The sequence below is a fragment of the Papio anubis genome, chromosome 16, assembly GCF_008728515.1.
Source record: "Papio anubis isolate 15944 chromosome 16, Panubis1.0, whole genome shotgun sequence".
In the NCBI taxonomy this organism is placed as follows: domain Eukaryota; kingdom Metazoa; phylum Chordata; class Mammalia; order Primates; family Cercopithecidae; genus Papio; species Papio anubis.
The window spans coordinates 72,902,338-72,920,356 of record NC_044991.1 but is presented as its reverse complement, the minus strand read 5'-3'; the positions used below and the strand labels follow the sequence as shown (position 1 = coordinate 72,920,356).

Below are 18,019 nucleotides of genomic sequence, written 5' to 3'. Positions count from 1 at the left end.
CCATTTTCACAATATTGATTCTTTCCATTCATGAGCATGGAATGTTTGTCCATTTTTTGTGTCCTGTCTGATTTCCTTGAGCAGTGGTTTGTGCTAGGAATCCAGGCTTGAACCACCGAGCCTGTCCTCCTTCTTATGCTTTTGCACTTTAATAGTTTAGCTCCCCAAAGCCCAGTTCTTTTTTTTTTTTTTTTTTTTGAGATGGAGTCTCGCTCTGTCGCCCAAGCTGGAGTGCAGTGGCCGGATCTCAGCTCACTGCAACCTCTGCCTCCTGGGTTTATGCCATTCTCCTGCCTCAGCCTCCCCAGTAGCTGGGACTACAGGTGCCCGCCACCTTGCCAGGCTAGTTTTTTGTACTTTTTAGTAGAGACGGGGTTTCACCGTGTTAGCCAGGATGGTCTCGATCTCCTGACCTCGTGATCCGCCTGTCTCGGCCTCCCAAAGTGCTGGGATTACAGGCTTGAGCCACCGCGCCCGGCCAGCCCAGTTCTTTTAACTTGTGCTGCTCTTGGTGGATTCAATGGGGGTGGTGGTGGTGGTATTAGATAATTCCAGAGAAGAGACTTTACAGTGATACAGCCTGGGCTTCCTTACTCCATTTGCTTCTTCCTAAATGACATTATTTCTCTATCTTCCTCCCCCCACCTCCAACCAGAGAAAATATCTACACTTCTGTCCTAGATGTATTTTCTGTGAACCTTTCTTCCTCTTAGTTTTAGTCACACTCCTATATACACTAAGTCACACTCCTATATACACTAAATCCCCTTAGTGTGTATAGGAGAAAGAGAAAACAGTAAACTCTGTGTCTGGCTAGGTCAGTTGCACCTGTTTTTATACTTCCCACTTCTTTTATGCTTTTATACTTCTCTAGCTGGACTCTGGAACGACCATGATGTGATCTCAAACACCTCTGTGGTATTTTGTGGCTGTTAGTGATTTGGCAAGAGAGCAGGCAATGACTGATCCAGATCTTTGTAGCGGGAAGAACAACACAACTCAAAAGCCTGAAAAGCTCTAACTCAACATATTTTCTCACTTTTGATGCTCAGCAATCTGTACAGGCATCTATTTCCTTTTCTCACCAGGATACAATTGCCTTCTTTCCTCAGAGGATGCTTAGTCTTGACTTTATTCATATCTGTACACCCCTGTTTACTTCTCTGACTTTTCAAGGAGTTGGCTGAAGTAGGAAGCAAACAGGCTCCCGAAATATGCTATGTTGTTCCTGAAAGACTGTCTGGTTCTGGGACACCCAGTTTCATGATTCATAACAGGAAAATCTCAGAACTTGTATGTATGTGGACTAATTGGATTAGTCTCATCTCTATTATTTTACGGTCTTGCAGCTGTCTGGGGCTCAAGAATGATCTGTAATTTTAGGATCTTCATTGAAGTTGAAATACACTAGAATCAACTGGGTTATTAGCACTTTACCTGCTCAGAGTAAACCCTGTTTGGTCGAGCCTATGATCTTGTAGTTACCAAAATTTTTGCAGAAAAACTTCTTAATTTAGGATATTGATCTTCCTAGTCTTAAGATGGAGCAGAGATCAGGCTTGTGTGTCTAGTTATGGTCTCGCTGGTTTACAATGTTGGCCCTAGCTACCACTGTTCCAGGCTGTGATTCACAGGTGAGAGATTGGCTTTGTCTATAAGATGGACATGGTAGGTGTGCAGAGGGCAATAACAGGTGGCAGGATAGGTTTTCCTACTTCAGTGCAGGTTCAGTTTGGATGAAAAAATTCAGAGGTGAAGTGGTCAACCTGTAAATCTTACAGCTAGGCTGATCATGGCCATGCCAAACCCTGTAGCATTATATGCAGAAGATTTGGGAACCTGTGTTTGGATAATCATTTTTTGGTAGCTGAAACACAGTCACTGGACTGAAGTTGAGGATTCTCTTCCAGAAGGACTGACAATAATCAAGTCAAATAGCAATGACAGAGGTCCATATAATTACTCCTAAACAGGGACCAGGTTGGGAGGTAATTAAACTAATTGAGGGACTTGAATCAGGAAACATGACAAAGAAAAATTTGTTATGAGTACAGGGACATTTCACATAAGTGTGCAGTTCACTGCTAGGTTTGATTTCAAGATCAGAAGGGAGTACAGGTTTGGTACTTTCGTCCCACTAACCAGTTCAATTTGACAGGGGAGGTCATGCAAACCTGTACAGATTGGGCTTGTCAAACCTGAAACAGTTTAGGATAAAGTAAGCTAAGTGTGCATATGTGAGGGATGGCTCAGGAGTGAGGGGGAAATCAATGGATGGGACCAGTTGACATTTCAGCTCTGCAAATCTAGATAAGACAAGTGGAGAGAAATTAAGAGAGCCAGGGCTGACACAAAGACTCTTTCATTCTAATGGTCATACAGTTAATTTCCAGGAAAGACAAAACTAGGGTCAGGAAAATAGCAAACAGGTGGAAGCTTAAAGTATTATGGAAATATTACAAAGATTTCAAAATTGGTCTGAATTTTCTTGTGTCTGTATTTCGGATGGTGCAGCAGACAACTTCCTGAGTTCACGTCCTCTCATCTCCTGTTTAAGCAAAGGAAAGAAAAACCCAAATCGGTGTTACAGGTTTTGGAAGATCTCCCTGGATTAATGTAGGTCATTTTTTTATCCTAGGGAAAGCACAGAGGATGCCTTCTATCTCAATGTTTCCCTTATTTTATTGATTAATCTTTCACTTTTTCATTCACTTAACACTTAATCATCGCTTAGTATGTGCCAGGCACTGCAAAGATCCACTAGGAATATAAAATAAACAAAACAACATTTCTGCTTTCTAGTTACTCCCAAGGCCACTCTCCAGCCAGTTCTCCTGGGAATTAGCCAAACCACAGCCCTGTTAGGCACCATTGACCTTCTATTTCCAATGATGGGGAAATAGTCAAGCATGGGCTGGGAGCTTAGTTGTATAAAGCAGCAAGTTGCTATGGAGAGTTCAAACGTATGAGAGTGCAAGAATTTGGTTTGGGTGACCTTGTCCATGTAAGATGGTCAAGACCATTGTGACCATCAGCTCTGGTTAGAAACCTTGCTATGCCATTTCATAATGTGACCTCGAGATGCTTGGTTATTTGTACCGTACTTGGTTTCTTCATCTGTCACATAAAAATAATGACATATGTCTACCTTGATATAATTTTAAATTATATCAATATATGTTAATTGCTTAGTGCAGTGCCTGACACACAGTAATTGTCCAATAGATGGTGGCTATTATTTTCTCTCTGGACATTTGATTTCCTAACTGCAAAACGAGCAAATGATCCTGACAGCCCACCCAAATGCGGTTTTTTTTTTTTTTTTTTTTTTAAGATGGAGTTCTGCTCTTTTTGCCCAGGCTGGAGCGCAATGGATGGTGCGATCTCGGCTCACCACAACCTCCGCCTCCCGGGTTCAAGCGATTCTCCTGCCTCAGCCTCCCGAGTAGCTGGGATTACAGACATGCACCACCATGCCTGGCTAATTTTGTATTTTTAGTAGAGATGGGATTTCTCCATGTTGGTGAGGCTGGTCTCGATCTCCCAACCTCAGGTGATCTGCCTACCTCGGCCTCCCAAAGTGCTGGGATTACAGGCATGAGCCACCATGCCCGGCCTTTTAAAACTTTTTATTAGAGCAATCCTCCCTCTTCCCACTCCAAGCAAGGTTAGCCCCTGATCAATTTTCCCTATCTTAGGATGTCAAAACCTCTTCTTTTACTCACCCCAAGGACCAAGGACAGGATTAGATTCCTTCCGGTGGTTTGTATTTTGTAACACAGGTTACATCACATTCTAATTTAAGCTTGAAGTTGTTAAGGTTGCCATCACAGCCAGAGAAGACAAAAGATTCACATCTTTTGGAGGTTCTGTTGTAGAAATATCTAAAGTGAACTTCATAGCAGCTTCCAACATTCATGTCCAATTTGCAGGGATCTGCATGAGAGGTTCCCATTGAGTTAGCGGGAATTGGTTAGGACCCAGCAGGAGAACTTGTCTTTATGGGCCCTTAAAAATTCCTACCTTTAGCCTGGAACTATTCTCATATTCAAGGACTCTGAAAGACATCTGGTTTTCTTTTGGAATTAGTTACTTGGAAAAGTTGCCCTTGCACAATGCAAATTGGTTACAATTTCAGGTTGTTGTCGTGAGCAGCGTATTGGAAAAGGAGAAGTAGTGATCAGTGAAAAAGGAGGTTCCACCACTAGCTTGTGCAGGGCGATGAGGTTCCCTACATTTCATATCTTACAGTTTATTAAAGTACGGTATCCTCCTGCTTCCCCACATCATCTTCCTTTCCTTTTAATTGCCCACATTGGACATGCAATTCAGAGTGCCTCCTCCCCAGTTTTCATACATTCACTACACTACCTATACTTCAAAATTTAGGTAACTGTGCCTGCTGCTATCCTCAAAGCAGGATGCATACTAAAATGCTAAAATGCATAACCTTGGGGTGATGCTCTTTCATTCTCATACCCCGTCATCTTCTCCTTTCTTGCCTTCCCAGAGGCAAACCCTCTGGTTTTATTGTTAAGAGTTGGGTAGTAAGTGGTTGGAACAGCCACAATCATGGTTGCATTGACAATCCAGCAATTGTTACCCACCTTACTCAAGCAGCCAGCCTGGAATTTACTCTCTGGTAAAGTTATATGCATAATCTTATTTCATACTCACAAATACCCTCTGCAGCAGGCACTTTTCTGGTCTTCATTTTACACACGGGGAAACTGAGACTAAGAGAATAAGTGGTTGAGTAACTTGTCCAAGGGCACACATCTGCTAAGTGAACAGGACCAGAACTTGGAATGTCTGACTTATGGTATAAACTGTGCTACTTTCTTATCCCCTGGAAGCGCTGAGCCTGCACACACTGCAGAAGAAAGTCTCATTGCCTCTCACATTTACATTGTGAGCTCCTCTGAACAGGAATCATCTGTCCGAGAGTTCTGGATATGTCCATAGCCCAGATACTGAAAATGTCTTAATATGCTCTGTCTCCCACCCCCTTTCTCTCTCATCCCAATACATACTCTTCAATGGTCTGGGATCTTTGAAATTTGTCACAAAACCTCTGATTCAAAATCCTTCCAGTCCTTTGGACCTCCTGTAAAAGACTGGAAAGGACTTTGTGTCATTTCTGTTTTTTCTCATCAAACATCCAAAGGACCCCTAGTGTAAGTAATGCCCTGAGCCAAGGGATTAAGTGTCTACGGGTATTGAGTCAAAGGGTTAAGTGTCTATGGGTATTGAGTCAAGGGACTAAGTGTCTATGGGTATTGCCATGAAAGGAAGACCTTCCTGGACTACCTAGATAACACAATTTTCTCCCAATACCTTCTCCCTCACTCATAATTGACCTTTGGATTTATTTTCTGCCTTAGCTTCATACCTTTGAGGTCTCCACATATCTTCTCAGCAATTTTATTAACACCACCCAATAACAGGGTATTCAATGAGCAGAAGATGAAGAACCTTAGAAGAAATCCCAGCTTGGCAGACTTCATGGTGCAGCAAGCAGCAGGCAGGATAGTTGTGGTATCACCTGATGTTATATTTTGGGCTTGATACTTGAGACGGCTGAGCCCACCTACCCCAAGGGCCAGGACTGGACATTACTAGGTGTTGAGTTGAACAGTGAGTGCTTGGGTACCCAGCCATGAAGCTGAAGGCCCCAAACTGATTAGACCTTTGATAGCGAGTCCCATGTTCATCTAGAAGCAATAGAAACTTAAGGATCAGAGCTTCTGCATATATTTAATCATGAAGGGTAGAATCATCAGAGCAAGGAATTAAAAAAGGATTTCTTCTTTTCTCTTTTTGGCCTTCGTCCTTTCTCTTTTTGGCCTTTTATGCACAGAAGAAACTAATCATGGCACAAGAGAAACAGTGCAGTAAGCACTATAATAATAGTAATAGGGTTGGTTATAACCTAGAGTACTACTTAATTCCAGGTGCTATTTTTAAGTAATTTATATATACTTAATATACCCTATGAAGTAGGTACAATTATTACCATCATTTATAGATGAAATGGAAACAGAGATTAGGTTACATGTACAAGGTCACTCATTTATTATGCGGTAGAGACAAGATTTGAATTTGGCTTCAGAGTTTTTGTTCTTAGTTACACTACACTATGCTATCTAGGAACATGAGGACATCTTGGATCTGTTTTCTCCTAAGAGTTTTGAAATTTTGGCTTACATTTACACCCTAAAACCACCTGATGTTGATTTTTTGGTAAAGGTATAACATAAGGATCCTTTTTCATTTTTCAGTGGTCCCAGACCCGTTTATTAACGAGTTCCTCTTCTATTCAACTGCAAAATAATTTTGCTTAATTACGTGGGATTGCTTCTGAGCTCTTTATTTCACTCCACTGTATACCCCCACTCCAAAGCCACACTTAATCTCTTGAACTTTGTTTATCTTAGGATTTTGTATTTTCATATAAATTTTAGTTAGTTTGTCAAGTTATTCAAAAGACCTGTTTTGGGCCAGGTACAGTGGCTCATGCATGTAATCCCAGCACTTTGGGAGGCTGAGGTGGGTGGATCACATGAGGCCAGGAGTTGGAGACCAGCCTGGTCAACATGGCAAAACCCTGTCTCTACTAAAAATACAAAAGTTAGCTGGTTATGGTGGCGAGTTCCTGTAATCTCAGCTCCTTGGGAGGCTGACGCATGAGAATTGCTTGAAACGGGAGGCAGAGGTTATAGTGAGCTGAGACTGTGCTATTGCACTCCAGCCTGGGTGACAGACCAAGACTCTGACTCAAAAAAAAAAAAAAACCCAAAAACAAAAGACCTATTTCAGATATTCATTTGAATTGCATTGGATCTACAGATCAATTTGAAAAGAATCATATCATTATAATATTGTCTTTTTTATATATATATATATTTCCATCTATTTAGATCTTCATTAATATTTTAAAGAAAGGTTTGGCCTGGTGCCGTGGCTCATGCCTGTAATCCCAGAACTTTGGGAGGCCGAGGCAGGTGGATCACGAGGTCAGGAGATTGAGACCCTCCTAGCTAACATGGTGAAACCCCGTCTCTACTGAAAATACAAAAAAAAATTAGTCAGGCATGGTGGCGCATACCTGTAATCCCAGCTACTCTGGAGGCTGAGGCAGGAGAATGGCGTGAACCTGGGAGGCGGAGCTTGTAGTGAGCCGAGATAGCGCCACTGTACTCCATCCAACCTGGGCGACAGAGCAAGACTCCGTCTCAAAAGAAAAAAAAAAGTTTATGATATTTCTAATGCACGTATTACAATTTTATTTACATTTTTAACATTATTGTAAATGCTGTCTTTAAAAAAAACTTCAACTTTTATTTTAAGTTCAGTGGTACATGTGCAGGTTTGTTACATACATAAACATGTGCCATGATGATTTGCTGCACAGATCATCCCTACACCTAGGTATTAAGCCCAGCATTCACCAGGTATTCTTCCAGATGTTCTCCCTCTCCCTACCACCCCCATGATGTGCTCCAATGTGTGTTGTTCCCCTTGTGTGTCCATGTGTTCTCATCATTCAGCTACCACTTATAAGTGAGAAAATGCGGTGTTTGGTTTTCTGCTCCTGTGTTAGTTTGCTGAGGATAACTGCTTCCGACTCCATCCATATCCCTACAAAGGACATGATCTCATTTCTTTTTATGGCTGCGTAGAATTCCATGGTATATAGTATATATATTATATATAGTATTATATATACTATATGTGTGTGTGTGTATATATATGTGTGTGTGTATATATATATATAACATTTTCTTTATCCAGTCTATCACTGATGGGCATTTGGATTGATTCCATGTCTTTGCTATTGTGAATAGTGTTGCAATGAACATACGCATGCATGTGTCTTTATAACAGAATGATTTATATTCCTTTGGGTATATACCCAGTAATGGGATTATTGGGTTAGGTGGTATTTCTTCCTCTAGATCTTTGAGGAATCTCCACACTGTTTTCCACAATGGTTGAACTAATTTACACTCCCACCAACAGTGTAAAAGTGTTCCTTTTTCTCTGCAACCTCTCCAGCATCTGGGTTTTTTTTTTTTTTTTTAACTTTTTAATAATCACCATTCTGACTGGCATGAGATGGTATCTCATTGTGGTTTTGATTTTCATTTCTCTAATGATCAGTGATGTTGAGCCTTGTTTCATATGTTTGTTGGCCACATATATGTCTTCTTTTGAGAAGTGCCTGTTCGTGTCCTTTGCCCACTTTTCAATGGGATTGTTTGTTTTTTCTTATAAATTTGTTTAAGTTCCTTGTAGACTCAGGATACTAGACCTTTGTTAGATGGATAGATTGCAAAAATGTACTCCATTTCTGTAGGTTGTCTGTTCACTCTGATGATAGTTTCTTTTGCTGTGCAGAAGCTCTGTAATTTAATTAGATCCCGTTTGTCAATTTTTGCTTTTGTTACAATTGCTTTGGTGTTTTCATCCTGAAATCTTCGCCCATGCTTATGTCCTGAATGGTATTGCCTAGATTTTCTTCTAGGGTTTTTATAGCTTTGGGTTTTACATTTAAGTCTTTAATCCATTTTGAGTTAATTCTTGTATGAGGTATAAGGAAGGGGTCCAGTTTCAATTTTCTGCATATGGCTAGCCAATTTTTTCAGCACCATTTGTTAATTAGGGAATCCTTTTCTCATTGCTCGTTTTTGTCAGGTTTGCTGAAGATCAGATGGTTGTAGATGTGCAGTCTTATTTCTGAGTTCCCTCTATTCTGTTCCATTTTTCTATGTGTCTGTTCTCATACCAGCACCATGCTGTTTTGGTTATTGTAGCCTTGAAGTATTGCTTGAAGTTGGTTAGCATGATGCCTCTAGCTTTGTTCTTTTTGCTTAGGATTGTCTTGGCTGTTCAGGCTCTTTTTTTTTGGTTCCATATGAATTTTAAAATAGATTTTCTAATTCTGTGAAGAATGTCAATGGTAGTTTAATGAGAATAGCATTGAATCTATAAATTACTTTGGGTAGTATGGCCATTTGCATGACATTGATTCTTCCTATCCATAAGCATGGAATGTTTTTCCATTTTTTTTTTGTATCTTCTGTGATTTCCTTGAGCAGTGGTTTGTGGTTCTCCTTGAAGAAGCCCATTACTTGTTAGCTGTATTCCTAGGTATTTTATTCTTTTTGTGGCAATTGTGAATGGGAGTTCATTTATGATTTGGCTGTCTGCTTGCCTGTTTTTGGAATATATGGGAATGCTAGCAATTTTTGCATTCAGATTTTGTATCCTGAGAGTTTGCTGAAGTTGTTTATCAGGTTAAGATGCTTTTGGGCTAAGACAATGGGGTTTTCTATATCTAGGATTATGTCATCTGCAAACAAAAATAATTTGACTTCCTGTCTTCCTGTTTGAATGTGCTTTATTTCTTTCTCTTGCCTGATTGCCCCGGCCAGAACTTCCAATACTATATTGAATAAGGAGTGATGAGAGAGGGTATCCTTTTTCTTGTGCTGGTTTTCAAGGGGGAATGCTTCCAGCTTTTGCCCATTCAGTATGATATTGGCTGTGGGTTTGTCATACATGGCCTTATTATTTTGAGGTATGTTCCTTCAATATTTAGTTCATTGAGCGTTTTTAACATGAAGGGATGTTGAATTTTATTGAAGGCCTTTTCTGTGTTTATTGAGATAATCATGTGGTTTTTGTCTTTAGCTCTATTTATGTGATGAATCACATTTATTGATTTGCGTATGTTGAACCAATGTTGCATCCTGGGGATGAAGCCAACTTGATCGCGGTGGATAAGCTTTTTGATATGCTGCTGGATTTGGTTTGCCAGTATTTTATTGACTTCTGCATCAATGTTCATCAGGGTTATTGGTCTGAAGTTTCCTTTTTTTTTGTTGTATCTCTGCCAGGTTTTGGTATCAGGATGATGCTGGCTTCATAAAATGAGTTAGGGAGGAGTCCCTCCTTTTCAGTTTTTTGGAATAGTTTCAGTAGAAATGGTACCAGCTTTTCTTTTTTTCCTTTTCCTTTTTTTTTTTTTTTTTTTTATTGAGATGGAGTCTCATTCTGTCACCCAGGCTGGAATGCAGTGGTGTGATTTTGGCTCACTGCAACCTCTGCCTCCCAGATTCAAGTGATTCTCCTGCCTCAGCCCCCTGAGTATCTGGGATTACAGGCTTACATCACCATGCCTGGCTAGTTTTTGTATTTTTAGTAGAGACCTGCCTCAGCCTCCAAAACTGTTGGGATTACAGGTGTGAGCCACCGTGCCTGGCTGGTATCAGCTTTTCTTTTTACCCCTGGTAGAATTCAGCTGTGAATCTATCTGGTCCTGGGCTTTTTGTTGTTGTTGTTGTTGTTGTTGTTAGGCTATTTATTACTGTCTCAGTTTCAGAACTCATTATTGCTCTATTCAGAATTTCGATTTTTTCCTGGTTCAGTCTGGGGAGGGTGTATGTGTCTAGGAATTTATCAATTTCTTCTGGATTTTCTATTTTATGTGCATAGAGGTGTTTATAGTGTTCTCTAATGGTAGTTTGCGTTTCTGTGGGGTCAGTGGTAATGTCTTCCTTATCATTTCTAATTGTGTTTATTTGATTCTTCTTTCTTTTCTTCTTTATTAGTCTACCTTGCAGTGTATCAATTTTATTGATTTTTTTTCCCTAAAATCAGCTCCTGGATTTGTTCATTTTTTGAAGAGGTTTTTTGTGTCTTTGTCTCCTTCAGTTCAGCTCTAATTTTGGTTATTTCTTGTTTTCTTCTAGTTTTGGGGTTTGTTTACTCTTGGTTCTTTGCTTCTTTTAGTTGTAATGTTAGATTGTTAACTTGAGATCTTAGAGGTAGGCATTTAATGCTACAAATTTCCCTCTCAACACTGCTTTAGCTAGATCCTAGAGATTCTGGTATGTTATCGCTTGGTTCTCATCAGTTTCAAAGAACTTCTTGATTTCTGCCTTAATCTTATCATTTACCTAGGAGCAGGTTGTTCAATTTCCATGTAGTTGTGTTGTTTTGAGTGAATTTCTTAATCTTGAATCCTAATTTGATTGTGCTGTGGTCTGAGAGACTGTTACGATTTCAGTTCTTTTGCATTTGTTGAGGAGTGATTTACTTTTGATTATGTAATCAATTTTGGAGTAAGTGCCATGTGGTGATAAGAAGAATGCATATTCTGTTGCTTTTGGGTGGAAAATTCTGTAGATATGTATCAGGTCTGCTAGATTCAGAGCTGAGTTCAAGTCCTGAATATCTTTATTAATTTTCTGTCTTGATAAGCTGTCTAACATTGTCAGTGGGATGTTAAAGTCTCCCACTATTATTGTGTGGGAGTCTAAGTCTTTTCATAGGTCTCTAAGAACTTGCTTTATGAATCTGGGTGGTCCTGTATTGGGTGCATATATATTTAGTATAGTTAGCTCTTCTTGTTGAATTGAACCCTTTACCATTACATAGTGCCCTTCTTTGTCTTTTTAAAGTCTTTGTTGGTTTAAAGTCTCTTTTCTCAGAAACTAGGATTGCAACCCCTGCTTTTTCCTGTTTTCCATTTGCTTGGTAAATTTTCCTCCATCCCTTTATTTTGAACCCATGTGTGTCTTTGCATGTGAGACAGCATACTGATGGGTCTTGGCTCTTTATCCAGCTTGCCACTCTGTCTTTTAATTGGGGGCATTTAGCCATTCACATTTAAGGTTAGCATTATGTGTAAATTTGATCCTGTCATCATGATGCTAGCTGGTTATTTTGCAGACTTGTTTATATGGTTGCTTCATAGTGTCAGTGGTCTGTGTACTTCTGTACACAGTGTGTTTTTGTAGTGGCTGGTAATGGTTTTTCCTTTCTATATTTAGTGCTTCCTTCCTTCCTTGCAAGGTGCTCTTGCAAGACAGGCCTGGTGGTGATGAATTCTCTCAGCATTTGCTTGTCTGAAAAGAATCTTATTTCTCCTTTGCTTATGAAGCTTAGTTTGGCAAGATATGAAATTCTGGGTTGGAAATTCTTTTCTTTAAGAATGTTGAGCCGGGCGCGGTGGCTCAAGCCTGTAATCCCAGCACTTTGGGAGGCTGAGACGGGCGGATCACAAGGTCAGGAGATCGAGACCATCCTGGCTAACACGGTGAAACCCCGTCTCTACTAAAAAATACAAAAAACTAGCCGGGCGAGGTGGCGGGCGCCTGTGGTCCCAGCTACTCCGGAGGCTGAGGCAGGAGAATGGCGTAAACCCGGGAGGCGGAGCTTGCAGTGAGCTGAGATCCGGCCACTGCACTCCAGCCTGGGCGACAGAGCCAGACTCAGTCTCAAAAAAAAAAAAAAAAAAAAAAAAGAATGTTGAGTATTGGCCTCCAATCTCTTCTGGCTTGCAGGGTTTCTGCTGAAAGGTTCACTGTTAGTCTGATGGACTTCCCTTTGAAGGTGACCCGGCCTTTCTCTCTGGCTGCCTTTAACATTTTTATTCATTTTGACCTTGGAGAATCTGATTATTATGTTTCTTGGGGTTGATCTTCTCATGGGGTATCTTAGTGGGGCTCTCTGCATTTCCTGAATTTGAATGTTGGCCTGCCTTGCTAGGTTGTGGAAGTTCTCCTGGATGATATCCTGAAGTATGTTTTCCAACTTGATTCCATTCTCTCCATCTCTTTCAGGTACCCCAATCAGTCATAGGTTCAGTTTTTTTTTCCCCCAAGACGGAGTTTCATTCTTACACCCAGGCTGTGGTGAAGTGGTGTAATCTTGGCTCACTGCAATCTCTGCCCCCTGGGTTCAAGCGATTCTCCTGCCTCTGCCTCCTGAGTAGCTGGGACTACAGGCACCTGCCACCATGCCCAGCTAATTTTTGCATTTTTAGTAGAGATGGGGTTTTGCCATGCTGGCCAGGCTGGTCTCGAACTCCTGACCTCAGGTGATCTACCCGCCTTGGACTCCCGAACTTCTAGGATTACAGGCGTGAGCCACCGTGCCTGGCCGGTTCAGTCTTTTTACATAATCCCATTTTTCTCAGAGTTTTTATTCATTGCTTTTCATTCTTTTTTTCTCTATTCTTGTCTGCCTCTATTATTTCAGAAAGATAGTCTTCAGGCTCTGAGATCCTTTCCTCTGCTTGGTCTATTCTGCTGTTGATACTTGTGATTGCCCTGTGAAGTTCTCATGTTGCATTTTATAGTTCCATCAGGTCAGTTATGTTCCTCTCTAAACTGGCTGCTCTGGTTGTCAGCTCCTGTGTTGTTTTATCATGATTCCTAGCTTCTTTGCATTGGGTTACAACATGCTCCTTTAGCTCAGCAAAGTTCATTATTACCCACCTTCTGAAGCCTACTTCTGTCCTCTCAGCCTCAGCCCAGTTCTGTGCCCTTGCTAGAAAGGTATTGTGGTCATTTGGAGGAGAAGAGGCATTCTTGCTTTTTGAGTTTTCAGCATTTTTGCATTGATTTTTTTTCTCTTATTTGTGGGCTTATCTGCCTTAGGTTTTCTGTGGTTGCTGACCTTTGAGTGGGGTTTTTTTTGTGGGGTTTTTGTTGTTGTTGTTTTCTGTTTGTTTGTTTTTCTTTTAACAGGCCACTGACTGTTAGCACCTGTAGGGCTGCTGCGGCTTTCTGGGGGTCCACTCCAGACCTTAGTTGCCTTGGCTTTTCCTGTAACTCTGGGTATCACCAGTGAAGGCTGTAAAACAGCAAAGCCCACTTCTCCTCTGGAAGCTCCATCCCAGGGGAGTACTGATCTGTTGCTGGCCTGAATGCTCCTGTAGGAGGTGTCTGGAGACCCCTGTTGGGAGGTCTCACCCAGTCAGGAGAAATGGGATCAGGGACCTGCTTACAGAAGCAGTCTGGCTACTTTTTGGTAGAGCAGGTGTGCTGTGTTGGTGGGGACCCTTCCTTGTCTGGACCACCTAGACTCTCCAGAGCTGACAGTCTGGAACAGCTAAGTCAACTCAACTGCAGAGATGGTGGCCACCCCTCCCTCTAGGAGCTCCATCCCAGGGAGAGATCAAAATTCTGTCCGTATAAGCCTGGCTGGGGTGACTGAGGGCTCCCAGCAGGGAGGCCCCACCCAGCTGTGGCTGGAACTCCAAGCCAGCAGGTCCCAACTTGTAAGGTGCTGTGGAGGTGGGGCCTGCAGAATGATGCTGCTTGGCTCCCTGGATTCAGCCTCCTTCCTAGGGGAGTGCACAGATGGATCTGCCCCCTTGTTGGGGATCCTGGGGCCAGAGTATGTAAAACTCTTGGGTCTCTATGTGTGCCGGAGTGGCTGCTCTGCTGAGACTCCACACAGCTCTGTGTATTGAATCCAAGGAGCTCGTCATGTAAGGCTCATGAGGGGATCTCCTCATCTGCAGATTGCAAAGATCTGTGGGAGGAATGTGATTTCCCAGGCAGGGTCGCACACTCACTCACTGCCTCCCTTGTTTGGGGATGGGGGTTCCTTTGGCTCCATGTTGCTCCAGGTGGGCCATCACTCCACCTTGCTTTTCTTCGCTCTCCATGGGTTGAACTGATTGCTTAGTCAGTCCCAGTGTGAGAACCTGGATACTTCAGTTGAAGGTTGCTTCACTTGCTGCTCTCCTTCCTTGGCAGTGCTGTGACTGCAGCTGCCTGTAATTGGCCATCTTAAATGGTATCTTTAAACATTACATTTCTTTCTGTTTTTTTCTGGTGTACAAAAATGCAATTCATTTTATATATTAATCTGTTTTTTTTTTTTTTTTTGAGACGGAGTCTCGCTCTGTAGCCGAGGTAGGAGTGCAGTGGTGCGATCTCGGCTCACTGCAAGCTCCGCTTCCCGGGTTCACGCCATTCTCCTGCCTCAGCCTCCCGAGTAGTTGTGACTACAGGCACCCGCCACCATGCCCGGCTAATGTTTTGTATTTTTAGTAGAGACGGGGTTTCACCGTGTTAGCCAGGATGGTCTCGATCTCCTGACCTCGTGATCCGCCTGCCTTGGCCTCCCAGAGTGCTGGGATTACAGGCGTGAGTCACTGCACCCAGCCATATATTAATCTTATATCTAGTCACCTTCCTATGTTCTCTTGTTATTTCTAAATAATTTGTATGTGGTTCTCTTTGCCTTCTACAAAAATAGGCAGTTATCATCTGTGACTAATGATGGTTTTGTGCCTTCTATTCCAATTATGAATGCTTTAAATTTCTATTTTTTAACATTGCTCTAGCTAGAATCTTTAGTACATTGTGGCATAGAAGCTGTGTAGTGGTCATCCCTGTCTTTTTTTCTTGTAGATTTTAAGGGAATGCTTCTAATAGTTTCACACCTGTAAGAATGATGTATACTGTAGGTTTTACTTTAAAAAAAATGCCTACACTTTATCTTGTTAAGGATACTCCCTTATATTCCCAGTGTGTTAAAAATGTAAAATGTCAGAATTTGAATTTTGTAAAACTATGTTTTGCATCTGTTGGGATTATCACATGGCTTTTAAATTATTATACAGTGAATTATATTCATAGTTTTTTCTCATTTTTACTCTTGCATTTCTGGGATAAAGTTGCTTATACTAAATAATCTTTTTATACACTACTGAATTTAGTTTGCTAATATGCTGTATAAGATTTTTCTATCTACGTTTGTGAATTAGATTGGCTGGTAATTTTCATTTCTCATGCTCTCCTTATTTGGTTTGAGCACTAAGACTATATTGGCCTCAAAGACTGAATTCAGGAATAGTCATTTCTAGTCGCTGGATGATTTCATATAAGATTGAAATGATCTATTTGATTGAACTTTTCTGAAAATTGTGTGGACTTGGTGTTTTCTGTTTTAGGAGATTGTTTCTACTTAGTAAACTTGTTTAATGGCTTCCTATTCCTTCTTCTTCTTCTTCTTTTTTTTTTTGAAATGGAGTCTCGCTCTGTTGTCCAGGCTGGAGTGCAGTGGCATGATCTTGGCTCACTGCAACCTCTGCCCCCTGGGTTCAAGCAATTTTCCTGCCTCAGCCTCCTGAGTAGTTGGGATTATAGGTGTGCGCCACCATGCCTGGCTAATTTTTGTATTTTTAGTAGAGACGGGGTTTCACTATGTTGGCCAAGTTGGTCTTGAACTCCTGACCTCATGATCTGCCTGCCTCGGCCTCCCAAAGTGCTGGGATTACAGGCGTGAGCCACTGTGCCCAGCCCCTATTCTTTCTTTTTTCAAATTTTATTTTATTGTGGTAAAAGCACTTAACATGAAGTCTACTGTTTTAACATATTTTTAAGTGTATAGTATGTTTTTGTTGACTATAGGTACTGTGTTGTATACTAGATCCCTAGAACTTATTTCTTTTGCTTGACTGAAACTTTATGCCTGTTAACTGCTAATTACCCATTTCACCTCCACCCAGGCCCTGACAACCACTGTTTCACTGTTGATTCTATAAATTTTACTGCTTTAGATTCTTCTTATAAGTGGAGTCATGAAGTATTTATCTTCCTGTGACTGGCTTTTTTCACTTAGCATAATGTCCTCAAGGTTCATCTATGTTGTAACATGTTACAGAATTTCCTTTTTTAAAGGCTGAATAGTATTCCAATGTATGCATATACTACATTTCAAAAAATGCCTTCATCTGTCAATGTAATAAGATTGTTTTCACATCTTGGCTGTTGTGACTAGTGCTGCAATGAACATAGAAGTGCTAAGTGCTAATATCTCTTTGAGATCCTAATTTCAATAATTTTGAATAAATATTCAAAAGTGGGATCAGTGGATCATATGGTAGTTCTATTTTTAATTTTATTTTTATTTTATTTTATTTTTTTTTTATTATTTTTTTTTTTTGAGACGAAGTCTTGCTCTGTCACCCAGGCTGGAGTGCAGTGGCCGGATCTCAGCTCACTGCAAGCTCCTCCTCTCGGGTTCACGCCATTCTCCTGCCTCAGCCTCCCGAGTAGCTGGGACTACAGGCATCCGCCACTTTGCCCGGCTAGTTTTTTGTATTTTTTAGTAGAGACGGGGTTTCACCGTGTTAGCCAGGATGGTCTCGATCTCCTGACCTCATGATCCGCCCGTCTCGGCCTCCCAAAGTGCTGGGATTACAGGCTTGAGCCACCGCGCCCGGCCTATTTTTAATTTTAAAAGGAACATTCACTCTGTTTTCCATAGTGGCTGCACCATTTTGAATTCCCACTAACGGTGTGCAAGGGTTTCCTTTTCTCCACATCTTTACCAACACTTATCTTTTGACTTTTTGATAATAGGCACCTGGCAAGTGTGATATGATAGCTCATATGGTTTTTATTTGCATTTTCCTAATGATTAATGATGTTGAACATCTTTTCATAGACTTGTTGGCCATTAGCATGTCTTTGAAAAAATGTCTATTCAGGGCCTTTTACTATTTTTTAATTGTGTTTTTTTTTTGTTATTGAGTTGTAGGAGTTCCTTATATATTTTGCATATTAACTGTTATCAAATGCATTTTTTACAAAGATTTTCTCCATTCCATAGGTTGCATTCTCATTTTGTTGATTGTTTCCTTTGCTGTGCAGAAAGTGTAGTCCCCCTTGTTTATTTGTGTTTTTGTTTCTTGTGCTTTTGGTTTCAAATTAAAAAATCATTGTCCAGACCAATGGAACTTTGTCCCTGTTTTCTTCTAAGAGTTTTACAGTTTCAAGTCTTATGTTTAAGTCTTTCATCTATTTTGAATTGATTTTTGTGTATGGTGTGAGTTTTCCCAATATCATTTACTGAAGAGATTATCCTTTCCCTGTTGTATATTCTTGGTGCCTTTGCTGGAAGTTAGTTGACCATATCTGCATGGGTTTAATTCTGGGCTCTGTATTCTGTTTCATTGCCATATGTGTCTGTTTTTTATGCTAGTACCATACTTTTTGGATTACTGTAGTTTTGCAATATAGTTTAAAATCAGGAAGTGTGATGCTTCCAGCTTTGTTCTTTTTGCTCAGAATTTCTTTAGCTATTCAGTGTCTTTTGTAGCTCACATGAATTTTAGGATTATTTTTTCTATTTCTGTGAAAAATATCATTGGAATTTTGATAGATATTGCATTGAATCTGTAGAGTAATTTGGGCATTATGAACAT

At 40.8% G+C, this 18,019-nt stretch overlaps 2 protein-coding genes across 2 annotated transcripts in view; one reads left to right on the top strand and one right to left on the bottom strand.

Annotated features, from left to right (window-relative positions):
• WFDC3 (WAP four-disulfide core domain 3) overlaps nucleotides 1–18,019 on the top strand; it is a 60,110-nt gene that overhangs the window by 39,974 nt on the left and 2,117 nt on the right. The window lies entirely within an intron of this gene.
• On the bottom strand, nucleotides 3,584–6,112 carry SPINT4 (serine peptidase inhibitor, Kunitz type 4). The gene is made up of 2 exons (XM_021921004.2): nucleotides 5,393–6,112; nucleotides 3,584–3,936 (listed from the first exon to the last, which is right to left on the bottom strand). The coding sequence occupies exons 1-2, from the start codon at nucleotides 5,505–5,507 to the stop codon at nucleotides 3,746–3,748; spliced, it is 306 nt and encodes a 101-aa protein (XP_021776696.1). The 5' UTR covers nucleotides 5,508–6,112; the 3' UTR covers nucleotides 3,584–3,745.

Bases quoted from the DNA above. Each gene is read 5' to 3' on its own strand.
- SPINT4 (XM_021921004.2), bottom strand. From the start codon at position 5,507: ATGAAGTCTGCCAAGCTGGGATTTCTTCTAAGGTTCTTCATCTTCTGC. The intron at 3,937-5,392 runs GTATGAAGCTAA...CCTCTCATGCAG, and splicing joins GATATGTGGAGACCTCAAAG to ATCCCTGCAAATTGGACATG.